A 23,270-nucleotide genomic window follows, 5' to 3' on the forward strand; every position below is an offset into this window, starting at 1 on the left:
AGTTATAAAACAGAAGGGAAAAAAAATAAAAATTGGAAATTAGAGAACTACGCTAGGGCTGTCCCCACTAGCCATGCAATTAAAATCAATTTAACCCTAAAATTTTGTGCACCCTGGTGGTCATAATTGTTAAATAAAGTGTATTAGCGAAGAAGCGAAATTAAAGTCTCTCATAATCTAAGAGCACGTTAACCTTTGAAGTCCATACTTCAAATCCTGCCCATAACAAGTGTTCACCTTTTTAAAATGGGCCAGAATCAAATCATGGGATTAAGCCCTTGGGCCCAAAAATGCAAGTATCGGGAAGGCTAGAATGAAGGATAATATTGAGGTCATAATGAGGGGTATTTAATAGCCGTCCAATCAAGTATAGAGTTATTATTGTACTGTTGGATATAACACACTCATCATAATCCCTCAACATAGAAGCTCCGTGTTGCTCATTCTCTACCAACTCCTTTAACAGGGAAATTCCATATCATCTTTCAGTGACCCATTGAAGCAGGTTATGGCCCACCTGGCTGTCAATGCTCATCTTTGATAACCTCCCCGGCCATAAAAGCATCTCCTTGGGCTAGGCCTTTCTTCCCAGGGTGAATGAACTTCACCACCCACGCTCCTACTCATTATACACCGCTATTTACATTCTGATTTTTTTTTTTTTTTTTCCCAAATGCTTTTCCTTAACATGGGACCTACAATTTTATTGCTTGGTAAAATAAAATAAAAAATCAATTTACAGCAAGTCAATAATGTACAAGAAAATGTGCTTGACCTTGTTTCGTTTCGATGCCGTTCAACGCCTCCACAAACAAGGTAACAATCTTGTAGCACCACTTTGATTTTTCACAAATTCACAGGCCAAATATTCTGCAAGTAACATTGATATGCTTGCAACATTCACTGCCCCGCATAAATCCCGTTCAAACATTATTTATTTGCCAAACATTGTCATCCAATTAAAGCATTATGTTATTCAGTAACCGTCTCATTATCACAGAAGCTGGCATAAGACGAAAATCAACAGCAGTAGATCTGGACCAACCAGTTCAGTCAATACTAATGTGGGCATCGGATCCTTAGATGAGTTTGTTTGTTTTTGTTTTTTTGTTTTTTTTCCTGGCCAAGCAAGTCGCTACAATGCAGAGATACACAACAGGACCGGGAGATGCTTTCCTTTGATTCGTAAATCAATGACCATTCTCACATCTTCATGAGCATATAGGAAGCATATCCCCTCCTCCCGAAAATACTTTTGTGGAATCTAATGTTCTAATATGGCTTGACATGTATGGATACGGCTGTCAGCATGTAAGAAGGGTAGTAAACTTGCCAGATTAGTTTCTATATTACCTTATCATAGCACTGAAGGTTGGCGAAAGTGTTCACGAACGTAAGCTGTTGCATGAGGAGAAGCAGGGCCAGAGGAAGTTTGGGGCGACCTTTTAACAAAGGGATGGTTCAATAGCTGAGCTGCAGTAGGTCGATTATTAGGGTTAACTTGTAAACATTTGAAAATGAAATCTCGTGCATCCGCTGACAGTGAATCAGGAACTGGAGGAGGTTCACCCCTGCCAATCTGAAATAATGCTTGCATCTGCCAATCAACAGACAAGAATATGATTTTTCTCAGATTTCTAAAACGACTCCACAAGGGATAATCAAGGGATCTATCATGTCTTTCATATGACTGACTCTGTTTTTTCTTTTAGAATATACCATTTTAACAAATCAGTACGACATTTTTTGTTGTTATTTTATAATTTCAACATATGTCTTGGACTTCTCTAATGTTTCAAATTGATTAAGAATATTCACCCTAATTTTCCCCTTGTAACTTTTCCTCTCTCTTCTCTCTTCCCTTCACTTCCTCTTTCCCACAACTAGCATTAGAACATTATGTCATCAATTTTATAAGGCTTTCTAAAGACTAACTGATTGCTGAGAAGAAACCTCTGGATTCAGGTTTTAGAAGGGGTGAAAAAGGGGTCACGATTAAGGAATTTTCTAGGCATGGGGAAAAAAAAAGAAAAAAAAGAAAAAGGAAATTAGGCCTTCTTTGTGATCTGATTATAGTAGTTGGTGAAACTAGCAGCTTTCAGAGGTAGGATTTCATTGATGGTAATCTAGTTGCATGGAAGAGTGAAAAATGTTGTTAGGTCCAGTGCTGAGGTTGAGTGCAAGTAAAGATGATCTGCATAAAATCACATGGTGGGGATGGCTGGTAGCAGGGTTGGATTCTATGTCTGAAAATAAGGTGGGGGATGTGGGAACTTTGTCAAAATGTTCATCTTTCTTCTAACTTTTCTTTCTTTCTATTTAATACGAGTATGCTGTTTCTTATCCTAAGAAAAGGTAGAAGCTTAGCATTTTATATACAGAAGTATTGAACATACGCCTTCCAGGTGAGAGTATGGAGGCTGACGGGTTAACATCTCTAACACAGCACATCCAAGGCTCCATATGTCAGCTGCAAGCCCATAGCCACGATTCTTTTGATTAACAACCTACAATTTACAGCTTACTGGTTAACGGGTTAACCCAAAACCAATGATACAGACAAGCATGCTTGGACTAACCTATGCCCAATTATAGGATTGCAACTGAAAATTAACTTTATCAGAGAACAAAATAAAATAAAATAAAATTAATAGATGTGAATTAAGTTTCTTTTACCGGGCAAATGATGTGGATTAAGGTAAAAGAGTAATGCAACAATTACAGATAAATACTAATTTTAATTCAAAAGAGCCTAATCATAAAATAATGTAAAAGACAAATTTGTCCTACTTCATGTTCTTATCCATAATGCATCTTATACCAATTTTACCTTTGCTTGTCTCTAAGTTACCATATCGCAAGCACCAAAAGATAGTTTAACCGAAAATTTCTTTTTTGCTTGTCCAGATAAAAAGATGAAAGTTGAAGTTGTAGAAAACACTTGTTTTTTTTTTTTCAACGAAATCTAACACATCCGACGAAACAAAAAGCACAAGTGGTAGAGAGATTGTACTCGTTTTACTATTTCTTCCTGTTATTGGTGGATTACTTGTCCACCTTGTATGGTTTTTTATGAAATAAAACTTCTCTTTTAAAAATTTTAAAAAAAGTAAATAGAGAGATTGCAGAATCATAAAAAACATAAAAATTTGGTCCAAGAAACTAAGGCTAAAAAAGTTGAAAAAGATTACATATATACATATTATAAATATAAGAAGCAGCAAATGAGGAGAAAACAGTCTGCACAAAGGGCAATACATATTTGTTTCTCTACTTAATGTATTTGGCAGGACACGTAGCGATGGTCAGATTTATCAACATTTTATTCAGCTGAAGTGAGAAATGTATCTGTTTCTATAAGATATTTACTGTAAAGAGAGGAGGCAAACCTCGGGGGCCATCCAATAAGCAGTCCCTTTGCAGGATTTCACATCATTGAATTTGGTTGCCTAGGAAAACAAAAGGCCAGAGTAGAATGGTCTAGCATTAGAAATTCTATGAATTTTTTTATTAAAATAAAATACAAATTCTATGAGAGAGAGAGAGAGAGCATTAGAGATTCTACCTTGGCTAACCCAAAGTCTGCAAGTTTCACAGATCCACTCGCATCCACCAATATATTAGCACATTTGATATCCCTGTGAATCACGTTACGATCATGAAGATATGTCAACCCACTCAAAATCTGCTTTGTGAACACAGAGACTTGAGAATCCCTCAACAGATACTTTTCATAGAGATTTGCGAGTGAGCCTTTTGTTACAAGCTCAAGGAAGATATAGAGCTTAGTTTCATCCTGAAATAATATTAATTTGACCAATTAGTGTACAAAACAAGAGAGTCCAATAAATGAATGTTAAATTAACCTTGAAATATATGATAAATTAATTTGACCAATTAGTGTACAAAACAAGAGAGTCTAAAAGCTATTTTGTCACATGATTGCAGCTTGGGTAGTCGCATTGGTCTAGCATTTCTTTAATTGTTTGTTTTATAGTTCTACAAATATATGTACACACATGCACATAGAAATGCCTATGTACTAACTACAGTATAAAAAAAATGTTAAATGAAAACTCGTCCTCATTCCCAAAAGGACATAAAAGAGTCAAGAAAAAACATAATGAGTAAACGTTATGCTTCCAACTACATAAAGATCTAAATAGAAATGAAAACCAAGAAAGGAAGTAGCATACCTTGTCTGTGCCAAGATATTGAACTATGTTGTCATGTTCAAACTGACTCAAAAGATAAATCTCCTGTACCAAGAATCAGGGTATTAGAAGAAAGAATTTTAAGGCATCCAGGAAAATGCCCACAATAGCATCTACAAAAGAGAAAACAAATGTACACAACTGTGTAAAGCTTTAATCATTTAGCGTTAACATGTGCCTTTGGTTTGGACCCATTTATGAAGGATGGAACGGGTTAAAAACTTAAAATTCAGAAACAGACATGGGATGGGGAAGGCAGAGGCCAATAACTGCTGTTGAAATGGTCTGTCCACACCTGAACGGTTTTGTACAAACACGTGTGTGTGTGTATGTAAAACATTTCATTGGATATTTGGGTTAATATTCAATTGATTTTAAGATCAAGACATCTGGTCCAAGACTCAAAAGGAAAGAGCATACGGTGTAGCAGGGGGTAAATACATGGGGTGAGATTGCAAGAGAGAGTGGGGGCTTGCTCTGAAGAAGGGAGAGGGGAGTTGCAGAAATGTAACCCAACTGTGAAACGCCCCATGCCCATCCCAAGATGAGGTCCCAGTAGATATCAAGTCCCAGCTTGCCAAGATAGAATAAATAAAATAAAGTAAAGAATAAAAGATAGTATTTAGTAATTAAACTAGGACAAATCAGAATAAGACTCTTTCTTTACACCTGCTCAAGTTGGATAAGGCTCTGCTTGCCATGGCTTCCTTGATCCAGTAAAGAAACCTCCTTTACAGCAAAAAAGAATCCATCACTGCAAGATAATATATAAATGAAGCATGAGAGAAACAGATAGAGTGAGAACTTAAAAAGTTATATAAGACCAACATGTTAATTTTATGGAACAATATTTTCAGGGACATGCATGAATGATTAAGAAACAACAAATGCATAAACGGATGAGCAGTAATGTGAGAAACTATAGAATTAGCATATAACCATGAATGGTTGTCCCATTTTTCAGGAAAGTGGTAGTCATTATCTCCCTAGCACCAAAAAGAGGAAGGGAAAAAAAAAAAACAAAAACAAAAACAAAAAAAAAAAAGAGAAAAAAAAAAAAAAAGGTTATAGTGATAATGCCGCACGTTTCTATTCATTAAACTCTTCAACAGATTCCTAGTCCCCTATCAAAGTATAGTTATTTCTTTTCTTTCCCCTTTTTCTTTTCAACATTCAAAGTCTTGTTCAGACTGAGGTATATTCAGACAAATTTAACATAATGCTAATCACTAATAACACAGGCATAAGAATTTTAAAAAAATTAAAATTAAAAATAAATAAAAACTGAGCAACACTTGCACAAGTTTTACTTGGAGTAAAAATATTTTGTGTAAAGGGATGCAGGAAACTATCGCTTACTCAGTAAAGCCTTCGTACACAGTTCCATACGAACCACTTCCCAAACGGTGACCCTTTTGCCACGATGACGAAACACTGCGTCTGAATTTCCCGTTTGGCGAAAAAATACTATGGATTGGCTCCAGCTTTGCTCTAGAAGTAGCATCAAAACCAACACTTTCATTTTCATTTTGATTATTGGATGGAGATAAGCCAGATGACAAAGAATCATCAGACAAATCATTGTCCTTTCCAAAACTCGCTTCATCTATCACTTCCCCCTCACCATTTGCTTCATTTACAAGGTCCTCTTCTTCATCCGAATACCTCACATCACCAACACGAATGGGCGAATTTGCTACACCAATATGGTTTTGAGGAGAAAAAGATTTCAATACAATCGGAGGCGGGCGCAGACCTTTAATTCCTCCACCACCACCACCCTTTCTGGCATTTCCCCCAAACTTCGCCGAATTCGAAGCGCTAATTTCATTGTCGAGCCTAACCCTAACTTCGGATTTCTCCAAAACGGCGCCGCTTTCCGCTCTGTCTGGCAATTCATGAGGGCTTTCATGGCGGAGGCGAGAGCGAGGCGGGAAGTGGGCGGAAGAAGAGCGAGCTCGCTGGGCCTCCCAGGCTGCGATTGGGATGGAGAAGTCTTCGGGGCCGGAAAGCCCAAGGCTGCGGCAGATGAGGTCGAATTCGCCCTCAATGCCTCTGACGCGGAAGCTGGGTTGGTGGTCAGAGAGAGGCGAGTGGTCCAGAGAGCGAGTTCTGATAGAGGGGGAGCCATGGCCGAAGGAAGAAGAAGAAGGAGAAGAAGAGGAGGAGGAGGAGGTTGAGGCGTCGTAGTCTATGTTTCTCATGGCGTTTCGGCGATCGAGCTTCGGTTTCGGGCGTTTCGATTGCTTGGCGTCCATGGTGCTGCTCTGTTTGGCTACTTAGTTTCGAGCTTGAAGTTTCAAATAAGAGGAGCTTGGTGGTGAGTCAGGTGGGTGGCTTTTGACAGTTGCTTGGTCTTCTAGCTTGTGTCAAGTGGACATTGATATACAGACTCATAGCATCAGCGCTGTACGCGGTTCTACTTCTATCCAGGTTCTACTTCTATCCAGTATACAGACAAAGAAAGAGAGTTGGAACAAGTTGAAACGGGCAAAGAGCTGAAACGTTGACACTTGGCCACACCTTGGAGGCCTATCTTGTTATAGGAGCATCTCCATCCATAAGAGCTAAGTTTAGGGTAAGTTTTGCCATTTGTTGTTCCACCCATGAGGTTAAGTCTAAGACAATTACTATTTACTTAAATTTATTTTTCATTTTTTATACTTAAACCATTGATTTTGATAAGCTTTTCGGATAAGATTTTCGATTTCCAAGTGTTAATATTTATCGTAAAATTCTCACCTAAAAATCAAGATAAAATTTTGAAATTAAATTTGGTGTGGAAAGTGAATAATATTGGTAGGTATGTATATAAAAAATTTCCAAAATGTTTTGATATTTTTTTTAAAATTTTTTGATAATTGTTTTCAATTTTTTTAGCCAAAAATTGGACAACAGTTGGATTGTGCAAGATTTTTTGATCTGAGGCTCCAGGAGAAGCCACGTGACTTGTAACCATTGGGCAATGTGGGCTGGTGGGTCCAACAGTAAAAAACATATTTGAAAATCAGCTGCTGACGTCATGCTAACTTCAACAGCCCGTGGGCAACATCCCAGTCAATTTCTGCATGTGGGCTTATCCGGGCTGGTGGGTCCCATGCCTTGCCCGGGTTGGATTTCCTACGCTAGAGCCTCATTTGGCTTGCCAGGGGGGCCTTTTGCCCAGTTTGATAGCAGCGCTGGAGCTGCTCTAAGGGCTGTGAATTGATGATCACATGACGATATTGATGAATATAGCAAAACAATTCAAATTGGTATTCTGTCACGTTGAGCACAAAGTTTCACTAATGTTCTATAGCAGAAACTGGTGAGATGCAGTAAAAACAATTCAAAATCTGGTAATGTACCACTTTTAGCATAGCAACCACAAAAACTAGTAAAAATGAGGGGGAGAGGCAGTAAAAACAATCCAAAAATTTGGTAGAGTACTACTTTTAGCACATAGTATCACTTTGGGCACAACATACATTATTGTCGGTAGTCACCGGAGAAAGCAAGAAGAAAAAATGGTCAAGTGATTTGGGTATGTGAAACGATTGATAATTTTGCACGAGAGTTGAGTATGCGGTGACAACAATGAGAGCTTTGCAGCAAGATAAGGGTAGGGATGCAAATTAAACCAATCAGTTAAAGATAATCTTTGGGTGGGGTGGGTTCTTTCGTTGGCTTGGGAAGAAATTAGGGCAAAGAAGATCGAAGAGAATGGAGGAAGAGACTTTGGTACACAATACATGGCAACTGTTACCTTCAACTTACGGGTCCGACCATTACCTTAAATGAAAGTGGGTTTTCAGACAATGAATTGGAATGTGAAATAAAATTATAAGTAGTAATACATACTTAGGACATTCCCTAATGAAGTGGAGGATAATTTGTCATATGTTATGTGTTTTCTGTTTTAGATTTATTAACATAAATGAAAAAGTATATTAAAAAAAAAAAAAAAAGGGAAAATGGGTAAGGGGGTGAGGATGTTGAGAGTATTGTCCAACATTGAACTGTTAAAAGACCTAGCATGAGATTATACGGAGTTGAGCTGTTTTCCCTATTTGTAAGTAATTTTGGGATGGAACTTCAACTTCTTTCATAGTATTAGAGCATATATTCAGGGGCGGAGCCACACTGGGACCAGTGTGGTCCCAGGCCCCCACTCAATGTTTTTATATTTTAAAAATAATATACTGTTACGTATTTTTATATGTATATTATTTCAAATACTTTACGTTTTGATATATATCCACATGTGTTGTGGTAGACCTATTAAGACACAAGGAGGTGCTTTAAATTGTCCTTTTGCTCAACTGGTAGTGGTGCACTCCAGGTGTACAGATTACCTTATTTCCATTTTCAACATTTAAGTAAATGTTTTTGTCCTTTTACTTTCATTTATTTTAATATTACTCTAAGTTTACAATGTAAATAAGGAAGTACTCCATATTTAGATTCAAATAAAAATATTAGAAAATCAAATTCCCACCAAATCAAAATATGGAAAATCGGTTTTAGTGCAAAATATGATTTAGGCTAAAAATGATGGCTCAATAAGTCAATATATATTTCATACTAAAATCCCATAAAATCAAGTTTTCTTACTTGATGTGTAAGGAATAAAAGCCGCCAAAAATTATATTGAGAAAATGATTATTCCGAAAAACCATTTTTCATACTTAGTCAATATTTTTTCATGTATGATATGAATGCATAAAGGGACCTAAGGTTTTTTTTAGTTTTTGAAATTTTGATTTTTTTCTTTCTATTGGGTTTAATGGGGGGAAAAGCTTTAAAGATATTTGCTAAATCGCTACTCTTTGTCTATCTCTTGCAATTTTTCTTGCTCGGAATGTAATTGTCTATCCCTTTGTCAAGGACAATTATGATTGTAACCAATAAGCAATATAATTCTTGACATATGTGATATATATATATATATATACTATTTTTCGTATGTATTGTGAGTTCGTATTTTTGATTCTTTATAATTTGTAAGAGGCCCCATACACATGAAATTCTGGCTTCGCCACTGCATATATTCACGTGTTGGACCCAACAATCACACGTACTCCCATGTCTTAGGCTTGAAAGTTCTTTACACGTGTGGGGCAACTTCCTTCAGAGGGTAACTACCCAACTTTAGAATGTGGGTTTTGTTTAATGTTTTCATTTATTTAATACTAAGTTTCATACCCTTTTACCCTCATAATATTAAATAGTGGTGCCAAAGTTTAGAAGGTAGGTACCAAGGGGGTTCAAACCTAGACTATTGGTCTACATGCCAATATAGTTTTAATCAATCAAATTTATTTTTTAGGTTTTTCAATGTTTCACTATTTGGCGTATATCTTGTGGGCTTGTTGTTGCTGGTGAACTCCTCTACATTTGGATTAATCTCTTGTGGTTACTGCGCTTCCATATTCATATTAACCTTATATAATTATTTGCATTTATATTAGTCCTTGTGACTCATGACCTTTCGCCCTGAATTATGAATTCAAAATTATCAAAGAATTCAATTTATACTTTTGGCTAGTGCAGAGAGACTACCTAGAAACAAATACTAAATAATTTAAGGGAAAAAGGCATTATTAGATCAAATAGCATTAATGTGATTTTGACCCAAAATGGCATAATCATCTCATCTCCGCCACCAATCCTCACCCCTATATGCTGATCTTGTGGGTTTTTCATGCCCATGAACCATGGATGCCTCTGCATTGTCTCTATACTGTTAGTTTCGAAAGCCTGCCTCTCCATTCAATGATATATGTTGTTGCAGGCACTAGCAGTCCTGTTGGTTCTAATTGGAATTGTTTGTTCTCCTCCTCCTCACTTAGAATCTTAATTTTGACGCTAATCTCCTTCAAGCTTTGGTCAATCAGCCAACCCAAATCATTCAAAGAAACCATGTTCAAACTGTGAAGGGACTTACCAGTCAAACTCTAGAATAGCACCACTGTCATCTCATTCTCCCTTTTCTCCTTCCTTTGTTTCTTCAGTTGTTCTCCTCCCTATTCACCATCTTTTTGCTCTGTTCCATCTCCGGCAGGGTCTTAATTTTTTTTAAGAACGCCTTGCACTTGGAGAGAGGATGGCGAAATCTCATGTTGAGTATCAGATAGGGTATAAATTAGGGCACACACTGGAACATCATAGAGGTTGTTGAGTTCACACACTTTCTTCATCAGATCCTAGTTCATTTTCTTGAATGTTGTTTCTCTAGTCGAGTAATTACTGATGTAGGTTAGTTTCACCTTCTTTCTAGACATAGCTCTCAGGGAAAATAAAATGAACAATACAAACTGGCAAGAAAATTATGCATTTGCGAGTTTTCTTAAGAGGATAGCCTACGCTATATATAGAGTAGCAATAGGGCAACCTAATGAATTCTTGGAGATAACATTTTGAATGAGAATTAAATGCGGGGATATGATTTTCATTTTTCATTTTTGATACAAGCAAATATTATGGGAGGGGGGGAATGAACATTCCACTCTAAACGTAGGAGATTTGGTATTTTATCATAATGGGAATGGGGAAAAAAGCTAAACGGGAATGGGGATGGGAATGGTATACACACCTCCGATTCGACCCATTACATCTTTTTTCTAAAAATAAATGAACTTACAAATGTACAGATGCATCCGCTATTGAATTGATTACTTTTGGGCATGTTTGGATAAGGGATGGTTTGGGGTGTGGATTTGGAATTCAATCCCTAAATCCAATTTTAGTTGCTTGGGTCTGTATACTGGTTTTAGGTTCGGGCCAAATCTGTGTTATTTTATTTCATGACATCATCTTCTTTTAATCCCAACAATATGTTAGATAAAGGTAAAGCAACAAAGGACCCATTAGTGTAGTAGTTTGAAGTATTTATTACCTCAGGAAAGGTCCTAGATTCAAGTCCTGGCATCCCTGAAGTGTGTGTGAGTTTAGTATACTATCGCCCCTCTCAATAAAAAATGTCCTATAAAAAAAAAAATTTATTGAAAAAAGGGTAAAGCACCCATTATAGGAGATCCTAACATGTTACCTTAGACAATCAATATGTTCCTCCAGGTGAATCTTTACATGTTGTTCACTCTCATCTATCCTGTCATATTGATACAAAACAAAATTCTCATGCTTTACCTAAACTATTAAGTTATGGTCTATTTCATCTATCTAAAGCTGAATTCATGCATGTTCTCACAAATCTGCTCTTGGCTTGCCTGTTTACTATTTAAACCTAAGTCAAAATGCCCACATCTCTGCAATGGCCACTAATCTGGCCCAATTCCACGCATTTACTTATTAGGTTTTAAACTGTCCCAAACACTCACGTCGAAAAAAATACAACAATAATATAGTGTTTAAATGTAGATGGTTCACCAACGGGTCTAGTCCAGTGGAAAAATGCCTTGACTTTCAAGTCACAGGACTCAAGTTCGAACTCCTATGACATTATAGTTGTGTGCGTGTGTGTGAGAAATCCATCTTCTCTGTAGTTTAGACTATCACTCGTACTAAAGAAGTTCAAACAGTGACAAAATTGTGAGTGGGGTGCCAATGTGAAAGAAAATTGGTAAGCATATGATATTTAAAAGCATGAGCTTGACACAATTAGCTAGGGGCAAAATCGGTTCGTTATCGACCCGATTCTAAGCTTTCGATGTACTGACGACATCGCCAGTATAGTAAAAAACGAAATCGCTACCGACGCAGCCTCCAATGTTTGCCAACTGTCAGCCAAACTGATGGTTTCAATCGGCACGGTTCAGCAACGAAAAGACTGAGATAGAGATGGAGAGAGAGATTGAGCAGCGGAGATGGTGATAGTGCACTAGATCTAGAGGTGTTGGAGGCAGCAGCTGACAGGGGAAGATGTGAGATATATATAGACGACGATGAAGGAGAGAAAAGGTGCGTATATAAGCCCCATTTGACGGTATTTTTTTGGTTGAGTAGTCAACTACCTTTTTGCCCAGGGATTGCGAATATGCTTGACTCATATTCCAAGTAAGCTACCTAGAATAAGACGATGGTTGGGGTTTAAAATTTAAAGTAGTGGTGTTAGAGTGATGTTAGTAAACTCTAACTATACAATATTTTTAAATACTATTTGATTGGTAATGATTAAACATATTAATGATATGATTTTCAAACAACGAACCATGTTGGTGTAGCGGTAAGAGGTTGAGTATATAAGAGGTTAGAGGTTTCAAACCTTATGCCTTCAACTTCTATGATATGTTTACTAACAGTTCCGATCTCTTGGACCACAGGAGTCCAAGAGATTGTGGTCACCCACCGTTGGATATTAATCCAATGGTTCAAAATGATATATATAAATGCAATATGACATAAATGATTATTACCCGATTCAAGTCATAAATGAGTGAACCGTTGAATTTACATCCAACGGTGAGTGACCATAAATCTCTTGGACTACAGGGGTCCAAGATATCAGGACTGTGTTTACTAATTAGGAATTGGAATTCTCATTAGGAATTTAATTCCACATATAGAGGATTCCTGCGTCAGGTCGAGCCAAAAAAACCACCCCATAATTGACCGAGAACGAAATTTACGATTTTTCAGGCCAAAAAATTAGATCGAGTTGGCCGGTTTGTCGATTTTTCAGGTGAAAATTCCAACCCTACAATTAGCCATTGGAGAAAATTAATTAAGGCACTCACACGAAAATAAATAATTTATTTTTTTGGTTTTTGCATAGCATAATTTAAATTAAAAAGGATAAGACATCTCCTTTCAATTGAAATTTGAATGAAATTCGGTTTATGTTGTGGTTTGAAAATCGCTAATACGCAAGCCTCTATCTGAAAATGAAGTTAGTGTATTTTTTTATCTTTCTGTGTTATTATATTGTTTTAATTATTTTTTTATTTTAATAAAAACTTAAGTATTAAATTAAAGAAGTTGGCCAAAAAAATAAAAGTGAAGAAATTAATTTTATATATTTAAATTTGTTTAAAATAAAATAAAACTCAAACACCTCCCGACGAAATTTCATCGGCACAAGTCTATACTGGCAAATATTTATCTGATTAGAGTTCTCCCGACGAAAGCTACCTCTGCAGACGAAACTTCGTCGGGAGAAGTCTAATATGGCAAATTCTGCAGGAGAGGTAATTAAATATATATATATATATAAACTTAGGGTATTTAGGTGAATTAATTTATCAAAATTTTAATTTTAGTAATTAAATAATATATTTGCCTTATTTAATTTGTTCAATTAGTAATTACATTTTAATTATTATATTTTTAGTGAATAATTAGTATTAAATATTTTAATTAACTTCATAAATTATATTACGTAATAATTAGTAATTCAATTTTTAAAATTTTTTTCCTTTAATATTCACTAAGTAAATAATAACTAAAACATAAGGCAAAATAGTAGTAATAGTCCCTGGACTAAGCCCAAATTTTACTTTTCGTCCCACACATTGTTAAATTATTACCGTGGTACTTTAATTATGCCTCAAGTTTCAGAAACCGTCATTTCTGTCAACTTTTCTGTTAAAAATGATAACATGGCATGGACAAGTCATACTTGGCATGCGTAAAAATGTCTTTTCACACAGAAAATTATATCATTATCCCATCAATCTAGAATTAATTTCTCTCACTCGAATTTCCAACTTGCCATCAATCTGGGATCAATTTCTCTCACTCTAATTTCCGAACCAAAACCCACTCTCTCTCCACTCTCTGCCATGAAAAAAAACATTGAAAGCCTCTGAGTTTTTGTCCTAGCCTCCAAATCATTCCGAGCCTTTTCTGCAGAAAGCATTGCATGCACGGTTCTATTTTCTGGCTTACTGCAATACCCGCATAATTAAAAATCCATGCTGGTTTGGAGAGTTGAGCTAATGTGCCTGGCTATAGGCTCGGCTTTGGATTTGGCGCTGAATAATAATAATTACGTTAACTAAAGACTTAGGCCTTGGACTTTGAGGCTCTTGGAGTTTGGAGAAAATTAATTAAGACATCCACACAAAAATAAGTAATTTATTTCTTTCGTTTTTGCACAGCAAAATTTAAATTAAAAAGGATATTTCTTAAATAAGGTTGCAAGCAAAACTCCAACTTTCTTAAAATAATGGATTAATTCAGGCCAAAAATATATAATCTCATCTCAATTCTCAATTGTGATGAAATTAATTAATTTCACGTGGCCAAAGGGGAGAATGATTTCCGCATCAAAAGCCAGACCTTTTAAATCATGACTAGAGTACTAATCCCCATGTCCAAACAAAGCTATTGACTCTTTGAAGGTGTACAAAACAACTCAACCAAAATATATAATATTATTCTTCAAAACCCAGCAATTTAATGGTTATGACATGTGCACTGGAACAAACGTAGCAATTCATAAATTCCACACAAATAAAATATAATTTTTTAGAGTTTACCAAAAACCAAAATAAAATAAAATAAATTATCATGAGGAGGGCTAGAGCTTTTGTTGCCATTGCACGAGTCTTTAGTCTCCACTGACAGTGGTCTCTCATGATCATCTCCTTTGGACAGCTGCAGGTCCAAAAATCCAAGTCTTTTCTTATACACATTTGACTTTTAAAATGTCGAAATAATATTAATATTAAGGAACGTGACAGTTTATATAGTTCCAATGTACAAGGCGCTTAGGAAACAAGTTTGGGAAAACTTTCCAACCTGTACTTCAGTTTTTCATTAAATTTGTTTGTCAAATTCTGGGCAGGGTTCAAGTCGAGCTATACAGGAAGCATATTTGTGCACTAATAATTTTTTTTTGTTGGTTTTAAATTTAATTTATAGAAAAACACGTGTTTTTCCATGCACTTGAGGTTTTTAAAATATTTTCCCCCTTGGTGAGTATTAAAAACAAATAAATAAAACAAACCTTTAGAGATGAAAACAGAGCCATGCAATAAGAAATTGCGACAACAACTATCCAACTAAAAATGACAATTCTCTCCACAGGTTAGGGTCTTTGCGGGGTTTCAATCCTAATGCATTATGAAGGATACAAATTGGGTATGTGACGGGTCTAAGGAGATTATTGGGTATAATATTCGGGGTGTGGCGGAGATGATATTCTAATCCCTAACCTAAATCCTCTCTTTTTGTATTGTCTGTTAACCTAGTATAATATAATCTCGCTGATGGTTTTCTCGTTCAAACTATTATTTTTATTTGTGTTTTTATATTGGGGCGGAGCAGGGAACCTGTTCTAATATAATCTAATCTCACCGATTTGAATATTAAGGTTATGAAGACGGGAATGGGAAAGAAACTTAATGAAAATAAGGATGTGAAAGGCCACTCATCTCTGATTAGACCCATTGTTATCCCTACCTCCAAGACGAAGCAAACTGCTAATTGGTCGTTCATAGACCTGAAAAGTGTAGAACAAATGCTAGGAATTACCACCTTAATAAACCAGTTTCCAACTATGAAATTTCAACCTCAACCTCAGGCGCATGAATAACGACTTAAGCTGCAAATTCTTTCTAATAATATAAGACTGTCAGTTAATACACTTTTGTGAATAGCAGAGAAAGAGGCAAATAAAATGGCACACACCATGAATTGTGTCATCTATTTAAGTCTTCATAGTTAACGTGGGAGGAGGTGGATATAGGATAATTAAAACGAAATAAATAAATAAACACAGTTTATTATTATAAACATACATACGAGTGTATCGGGAGAAGCGGGAGGTCTTCTAGTTGACAAATTCAAGATCTGATCCCAAGGTTTCTCTTGTTATAGGATTTCGTACAAGGTTCATATTCCACCGGGGAAGATGTTGTCAGAAAATTGTTATTTTATTTGGTTTTCCAAAATAAAAATATACCAAATTGGATCTAGTTTTAAATGCATCGTATAATATATAATTATATATAGGGTGGTGCCCTAATATATCTATATCTTTTGTCCATCGATTGATTAGTAGTTAGTTCTCAATGTGAAATGACTTTGATGATCCAGCTAATTAGCAGAAGTCTAACGTTGATTGGTGTATATATCTATTCAGTCTCACCATTTAATTACCAAGCTTCTGCTTGTTGATTGAGCACTATTTCCACATTGATTAGGTTTGGGGTCCAATCTATGTTCAACTTCTCCACCCAATAGTTTAGGTTTTTTTGGGTTGGCTATTTTACCATGGTATAAAAAACACTAAATGCAAGTCGTATACAACGGTGATTAAGTGCTAATTAATTAATGAGTAAGTTGATATGGCGTTGATCCTTCGTTTGGGCGCATACTCTATAATGTACTTTTATGATTCAAATTATTTATTTTGAAGTTCTCATTCAAAGATCAACTTTGCAAAATTCGCTAAACAATAAATAGAGGAAATATGTTCGATAAACAACATTCACGTCGGTGAAATATATTGTTAAGTAGCAGTAGGATGTGTGTTTTTATCTTTCAGAAGGTCATCTTTGACGTAGAAAAACTCATATGTATATATGGTCATATATAGTTAGATATATTACTATATGGTTTCTGATTTATTTTATTTTAAAAGTATGATATCTAACAAATTAACAGTTTATTGATCTACCAAATAAAAAAATAAAAAAATAAGTCTTTGATTAATTCTAGAGGAATATTAAAAAAAATTTGAGAGATGTATGAAAATAAAATGGACGACCAATGTTATGCAAATAATTTATAAGAACTTAGAGCATCCACAATGGGCTCTCTAAACCACCTCTTTAGACAAATTTTAAGGAGGAATCATAAAAATGCAACTCCAACCATGCTCCCTATCCACCTCCTAAAATAGCGAGTCCCCTAGGAGCTCCTAAATATGAGGAGAGAGAAAGGACTCCTAATGGCTCCCTATAATTTAATGCTGCTTTATTTAATGAGTATTTCAAACCTTTATTTAATACTAACTATTTTTTATTTAATTTTTTTAATAGAAATGGACCAATCAAAAAAGAGTTATAGTATTTATGACTCTCCAAATTATGGAGTATGGTTGGAGTTGAAATTTTTTAGAGAACTCCTAAAATAACTTTCTTATATTTTTAGCTAAATTTTAGCTAAGAAATAGAGAGAATCATTGTGGATGCTCTTATTGGTTTAAGGATTTAGTAAACCTTCTTACACAATCCAAGATGGTCATCACTTTCATATACATTGCTATGTATACATTCGTGTATTTATGTACATATACATATATGATTAATCATACGTATTTCGGTACATGTATATAAATACGCATAATAAACATAATTAAAGAAAATGCTTTGCTCGAATTAATAATAATGTGCCGGGGGTGGTTGTGTCGTACTATGTGCAAGGCATGGCCAGAACGGCGTTATTATGAACTAGATGTTAGGCGGCTGCCTAAAGTTGGTTAGACAGGTTTCCAAGTCGATAGGCAATACATGCATATTTTTATCATTCCTGTTGAAAGTGCACAACTAGATTAACGGCTACAGTAGGCTGTAGTAAAAAATCAAACCTATATATTTAACTTGTTTTAAATATAGTCAAGTATGTAGTAACTTATTAAAGTCCAAAAAATTCTAATTCTTTATGAATTTAGTGACAAAACATCAATAAAAATATATATTAAATTTATATGTACACTTTCAATTATGTTGTTGAACATATTTCATTTTGATAATATGTGTTTATTGGTTGCATTTAATATGTATTTGTTTTAATCTAATACTCATTAAAATTATGAAAAAAAAAGCTTCTTCTACACACATGTGAGACTGTGATTTGTTTGTAAGGAGGAATGAATTCTTAAATGTAAAGAGTCAAGTATTTTCCTATAATAATAAACTAATGAACTCTTATTTTGTTGAAGAATGTAAAGTCTCACGTTGAAAACTTGACAAAATAATATCTAAACTGAATGATTTCGCACACCTACCAAAATCGGTTAAGTTGATGATAGTATTGGTGATAATAGTGGGTCGCAGATCCATCAGTCCGAAATCATAACATAGTTAATTTGCTTTCTTTTTTATATTTATTTAATGAGAGCAAATGTGACCCTCTTTTCTTTGCTTATGAGGGGAGCAAATGAGCATTTTATATTCATAAAAACAAAGAGTATAGTTTGGACTTGGATGGGAGGGGTTGAATCGACTTTGCGCCTTGATGAGCGCCTATTTTAATATGTATGAAGTGTCCAAGTCAGTGGTGTTATATTAAAATGGAATGGGATTCTTGTAGTCTTTAATTAATGGAAGTGAAATTAAGGGCCCAATTAAAGTCAAAGCTTAGATGCGTCCTTATGTGTGTAATAATACGTCTTTGAGACGGGAGAATTGACTTCGGTGCCTCAAAAGCAGCATTAAAAGTGAAAGAGAGAGGGGGAGAGAGAGAGATTCTGCAACTTTGTCTTACTTCAATGGGGAGAGAGAAGGAGATGGGCTTGGATATCGATCTCTCACTCAAGATTGATTCTAAACAAGAAAAGCAAGGAGAAGACGGAGACCAAGGCGAAGGTGAAGAGGAAGAGGAAGAGGAAGAGGAAGATCTTAACGACGACGATGATATTGAACAAGGAGCACAACAAGAGGAGGATGAGCAAGAACCAAGAGCACAGAATAACAACCTAAAAGCAGCAGAAGCCGCTGCTGGGGAAGTTGAAGATGATGCCTCAGTAGTAGAAACATCTTTGGAGGAGAATAACATGATGAAGACGGATCAAGAGGTACGTATAGATTAAATTTTATGTATAAACATAGCAACCTTGTAAATTATAATTAATTTATTTTTATAATTGGCGAAATTAACTAACTACTATTATGTATATAATTAATGTATAACTAGCTATGCGTTTTACAAATGGAGATGAGCCGCATGAAAGAAGAAAACAAAGTTTTGAGGAAGGTCGTGGAGCAAACCATGAAAGATTATTATGATCTCCAAATGAAATTTACGGCTCTTCACCAAAGCAACCAAAACAAGGTGCGTATATTAATCCCATTTTAATTATGCTGTTATTAATTTTGTTTTTGTTTTTCCCCCTTTAGAGATGAATTATAAATCAGGCCTGGCCCTTGTTTTATTTATGATTTAATATAAAATTAAATTTCATTGATTTAGGATCCTCAAACCTTTCTATCACTTGATGGTAATGATCCCGATGCTGTCCAAGGACCCAAGACGATTCCAAAGACATCTCCGTTATCACAAACACGTGAAGATATGATGAAAGAGAGTCAACTAGGGTTGTCACTGAGGCTACAAACCAGCCCAACTACCAATATTAAATCACACGGAAGAGAAGAAGAAGATGATGATAAAGAAGAGAACAACAAGAAGGAAGAATTGACACGTTCAAGTCTTGCATCATCACTACTGCAGAACAAGCTTCAGCGAACCGAATTGCCCGGAATTTCGAGTCACGTTGCTTCCCAACCCAACAGAAAAGCTAGGGTTTCGGTTAGAGCAAGATGTGAATCCGCCACAGTGAGTATAATTCGTTACTTCTTCTATACATGTACTCAACGTATATATATGTAGCTTCATCTTCATGCATATAATTATTGTAGTAATTAAGATAATAAATAAGTATATATATTTCAGATGAATGATGGGTGTCAATGGAGGAAATACGGACAGAAAATTGCAAAAGGAAACCCTTGCCCACGAGCTTATTATCGTTGCACAGTAGCTCCTGGATGCCCAGTTAGGAAACAGGTAAATTTGCATATAAATTAAGTATTTAGTTAGTAAGATTACTGGCATTGAATATCAATTTCTTTTTGTGGATACTTCTTCTAAGAAATATTGTTCACACTCCGAATTTATCATTTTACACTCATTCTACGAGTGAAGTGATGCAACTTTGCGAAATAATATATGCACTTTAGACTATAAATATAGCAGTTGATTTTCTTAAATAAACATAAATAAATAAAAAGTTTAAATCTCTTTTTGGATGTTTTGTTTGGTATACTGTAGGTCCAAAGGTGCCTAGAGGACATGTCCATACTCATAACAACATATGAAGGAACACATAACCATCCACTTCCTGTGGGTGCAACAGCCATGGCTTCAACAGCTTCTGCAGCAGCTTCATTCATGTTATTAGATTCAAGTAACCATCATCTTTTAGATGGAACACCCTCTCATTACACCCAAGCATCCCTCCCTAATTACTATAATGTCCCTGATCACAGGATGAACCCTTCATCTCATTCCTCTTCAAACTTTAGAACCATCAATCCTCATGACCCTTCCAAAGGAATTGTTCTTGACCTCACAAACAACTTTTATGATCACAACAATACACCACAAAACATTCCCATGGGCAGCTCCTCATCAGCACCACCAGCTCTTAGTAACTGGATGATGAGCACAAGCAGATCTGCAAGTGGTTATCAAAACCCTAATTCTATAACCAGCCGTCTTTTGGCTAACAGCACTATTTCCAGATCATCAGGAGTTGGAGTGGAAGATCAGAGAAGTTGGAGAGGGGAAGAAAATAATATGTCATTGGCTGAGAATGTGACTGCCATTGCTTCAGATCCCAAATTTAGGGTTGCTGTTGCAGCTGCTATCACATCCCTCATTAATAAAGAGAATCATACAGCTAATCATCCTTTTGGTCCAAGGGGTGGAGGAGAGAATGGTAGTTCTACTAGCAACAATTGGGCCCTTGATCACCAGTCCCTCTCAGCCAATGGTAAGCCCATTCGCAAAAACAGCTTAGAATAATAAATACTATCATCATTTCGTTTTTATGTAATCTTAATAAATACCTTCGTGCAAAGAGAAATTTATGGGTATATATACAAGAACTATATATGTGCCATTTTCTTTCTAGATTTGGTTTTGTTCTACGTAATTAAATTAATACTATATAATATGTGATGGAGTTTTTCATGTAATTAAATATTATCACATCCTTCCCATGCATATTGTAATTAAATATGTAATATACAGAAGGGGAAAAAGAAAAGTAAACGATCAAATCTTGATATACATCTCTAAACGCATTTCATTAATATCCAAAGACTTCATAATTCAAGGATTGTACTTAAAAGATAAGGGTTAAATACTTTTTTGGTCATTTGATTTTATATAAAAATTTCAATTTGGTCACTCAAAAAAAATTGTAGCCAAATTGGTCACTAAATAACCCAACATTTACAATTTATAGATTTATGCTGAATTTTTTTCATTAAGTGACTCACGTGCGATGCACGTGCAGAGCCTTTAGTCACTGGGTTAAATGCCATTTTGGTTATTGAGTTTTACACAAAATTTCAATTTGTTCAGTAAGAAAAATATTTAGCTAAAAGCCATGCAATGCCAAGCTCTTGCACAAACTTCCTGAAGCCCTAACATTCACCATTAACAACACGATCATCCAATTAAATTTAGATATAATATTGGCAAAATGGGGCAAACATTATACATTAGAGAGCATTTTTGCTCATAACTTTAACTCAAGGTGTACCATCACTACCCTTCTCAACACTTGACACGTATCCATGAGCATAATCTTGGTTCCCTAAATCCAAAGCAAACTATGGTTAGGCCCATGGACACTATTAAGTGTTGAGAAGGGTGGTGAGGATACAACTTGGGTTAAAGTGGTGAGCAAAAATATTGCCTTATAAAGAAACTGCAAAAAGGATGATGGTGGAGATCTGATGCTGAAACACAAGTGAAGATCCAACGCTGAGATGTAGCCATCTGTGATGGGTAAAATCATAACAAATGAAGACAAATAGGGAAACTTTTTGTATGTAAAAATGGGGGAAGAGAGGAGAAGGGAGGAAGAGAGAAGGGGAGAAGGGAGGAAGAATAGTGGCTTCCTCCCTCCTCAAAGTGAAAATGACATTAGGGGTGTTGTTTTGGGGAAGATGTAGCTCACCAATATAAAAGAAAGATATTGACAGGACCCGATCCAAATTCCGCTTTGGAATTCGAAGCCGGACCCTGTGCGTGTCCGACACTTGGCGAATGTCGAGCACAAATAACCTATTTGCCCTTCTAGTTACAAACTTAATTTCAAATTAGCCTTGACTTTTACTGAAAATTCGGCAGAGTTTCCCATGTAATTTGTTCAATCCCAAAATTTCACCTGTCAAAACGAGCATATATATTTATACAACCAACTGCCAGTATACGTAAATATACATTCCAACTGTTCAGTTCTCAATTTAGGGCAAAATATCAGAGCAGCTACTAAGAATTTACAAATGAGTTAATCTTTCTACATCAAGAAACGGCATGGAAGATGGGAAATGGCCCGGTGGTAGATTCCTGTGCACGTCTACTGCCTGGAGGCGCAAAACATTCAAAAATGTGAGTGGACAAAATAAATATCTAGAAAATAGCATATGAACATACTAATCCCACTGTAAAAACAGTTATGCAAAAACTGGATTTTCCTCTTCATTATATTCGTATTAAAATCAATGCATTCACATATTTATATATGTATATGCAATCATACTCAAGGTCACTAAAACTTTCTTAAAAGCATTGAAATCAATTTAAAACTACCACCTAGGTGTACCCCTTCAATTCTGTCAATTCCTGATAATCTCTCAATTCCCCTGGCAAGTCTAGGTGACACAAAGTCAACCCGAGCTGCAAACTGGCAGGATTTAGGGGACCGTAGTCAGCCTGATCCGCATTCCTGGCTCTCACGGTCCGGACGTCCCTGAAATTTGTGAGGCATATGTCAAGTGCACTGACAAACTGAAGGCAACCTGGATGTTCGTGGACATCGTCATATCCAAAGGCAATATAAACCGAAGGCAACCTGTTTCTATAACTTGGTACCTAAGGTGGCTTAAGAAAATATAAAATTTCTGAAAGAACTGATGAATAATTGAATTTTTGTTAATTTATCTGATATATATCTCAAGCTTTACTTTCCATATCTTTTTAACATATTCAACTGGGCAGCAAATAAATAAAGATATTTAACTACAACAAATCATGCTAGGAAAACCATAATCAATAAAACTTATTCAAGATCAAATAATGAAATTCATTTGCATAAAATCATTTATAAAAAAAAAGTCCACTCACTTCTGGTCCGAGCTAACTGGACCTCTT

At 35.6% G+C, this 23,270-nt stretch overlaps 2 protein-coding genes and 1 pseudogene across 2 annotated transcripts; 1 reads left to right on the top strand and 2 right to left on the bottom strand.

Moving 5' to 3' along the window:
- Positions 1-297: 297 nt before the first annotated feature.
- On the bottom strand, positions 298-6,702 carry LOC117614935 (mitogen-activated protein kinase kinase kinase 1-like). Its single transcript, XM_034343873.1, has 7 exons — positions 5,574-6,702; positions 4,884-4,968; positions 4,197-4,259; positions 3,566-3,796; positions 3,390-3,449; positions 2,397-2,507; positions 298-1,597 (listed from the first exon to the last, which is right to left on the bottom strand). The coding sequence occupies exons 1-7, from the start codon at positions 6,470-6,472 to the stop codon at positions 1,358-1,360; spliced, it is 1,689 nt and encodes a 562-aa protein (XP_034199764.1). The 5' UTR covers positions 6,473-6,702; the 3' UTR covers positions 298-1,357.
- A 3,075-nt stretch (positions 6,703-9,777) lies between these two features.
- LOC117616632 lies at positions 9,778-10,477 on the bottom strand (annotated as a pseudogene).
- An 8,114-nt stretch (positions 10,478-18,591) lies between these two features.
- Positions 18,592-20,909, top strand: LOC117620270 (probable WRKY transcription factor 9). The gene is made up of 5 exons (XM_034350428.1): positions 18,592-18,897; positions 19,017-19,154; positions 19,293-19,658; positions 19,776-19,889; positions 20,154-20,909. Exons 1-5 carry the CDS (start codon positions 18,592-18,594, stop codon positions 20,907-20,909), a joined length of 1,680 nt encoding a protein of 559 aa, XP_034206319.1.
- The last annotated feature ends 2,361 nt before the right edge of the window (positions 20,910-23,270 follow it).

The sequence above is a fragment of the Prunus dulcis genome, chromosome 1, assembly GCF_902201215.1.
Source record: "Prunus dulcis chromosome 1, ALMONDv2, whole genome shotgun sequence".
NCBI classification, from domain to species: Eukaryota; Viridiplantae; Streptophyta; class Magnoliopsida; order Rosales; family Rosaceae; genus Prunus; species Prunus dulcis.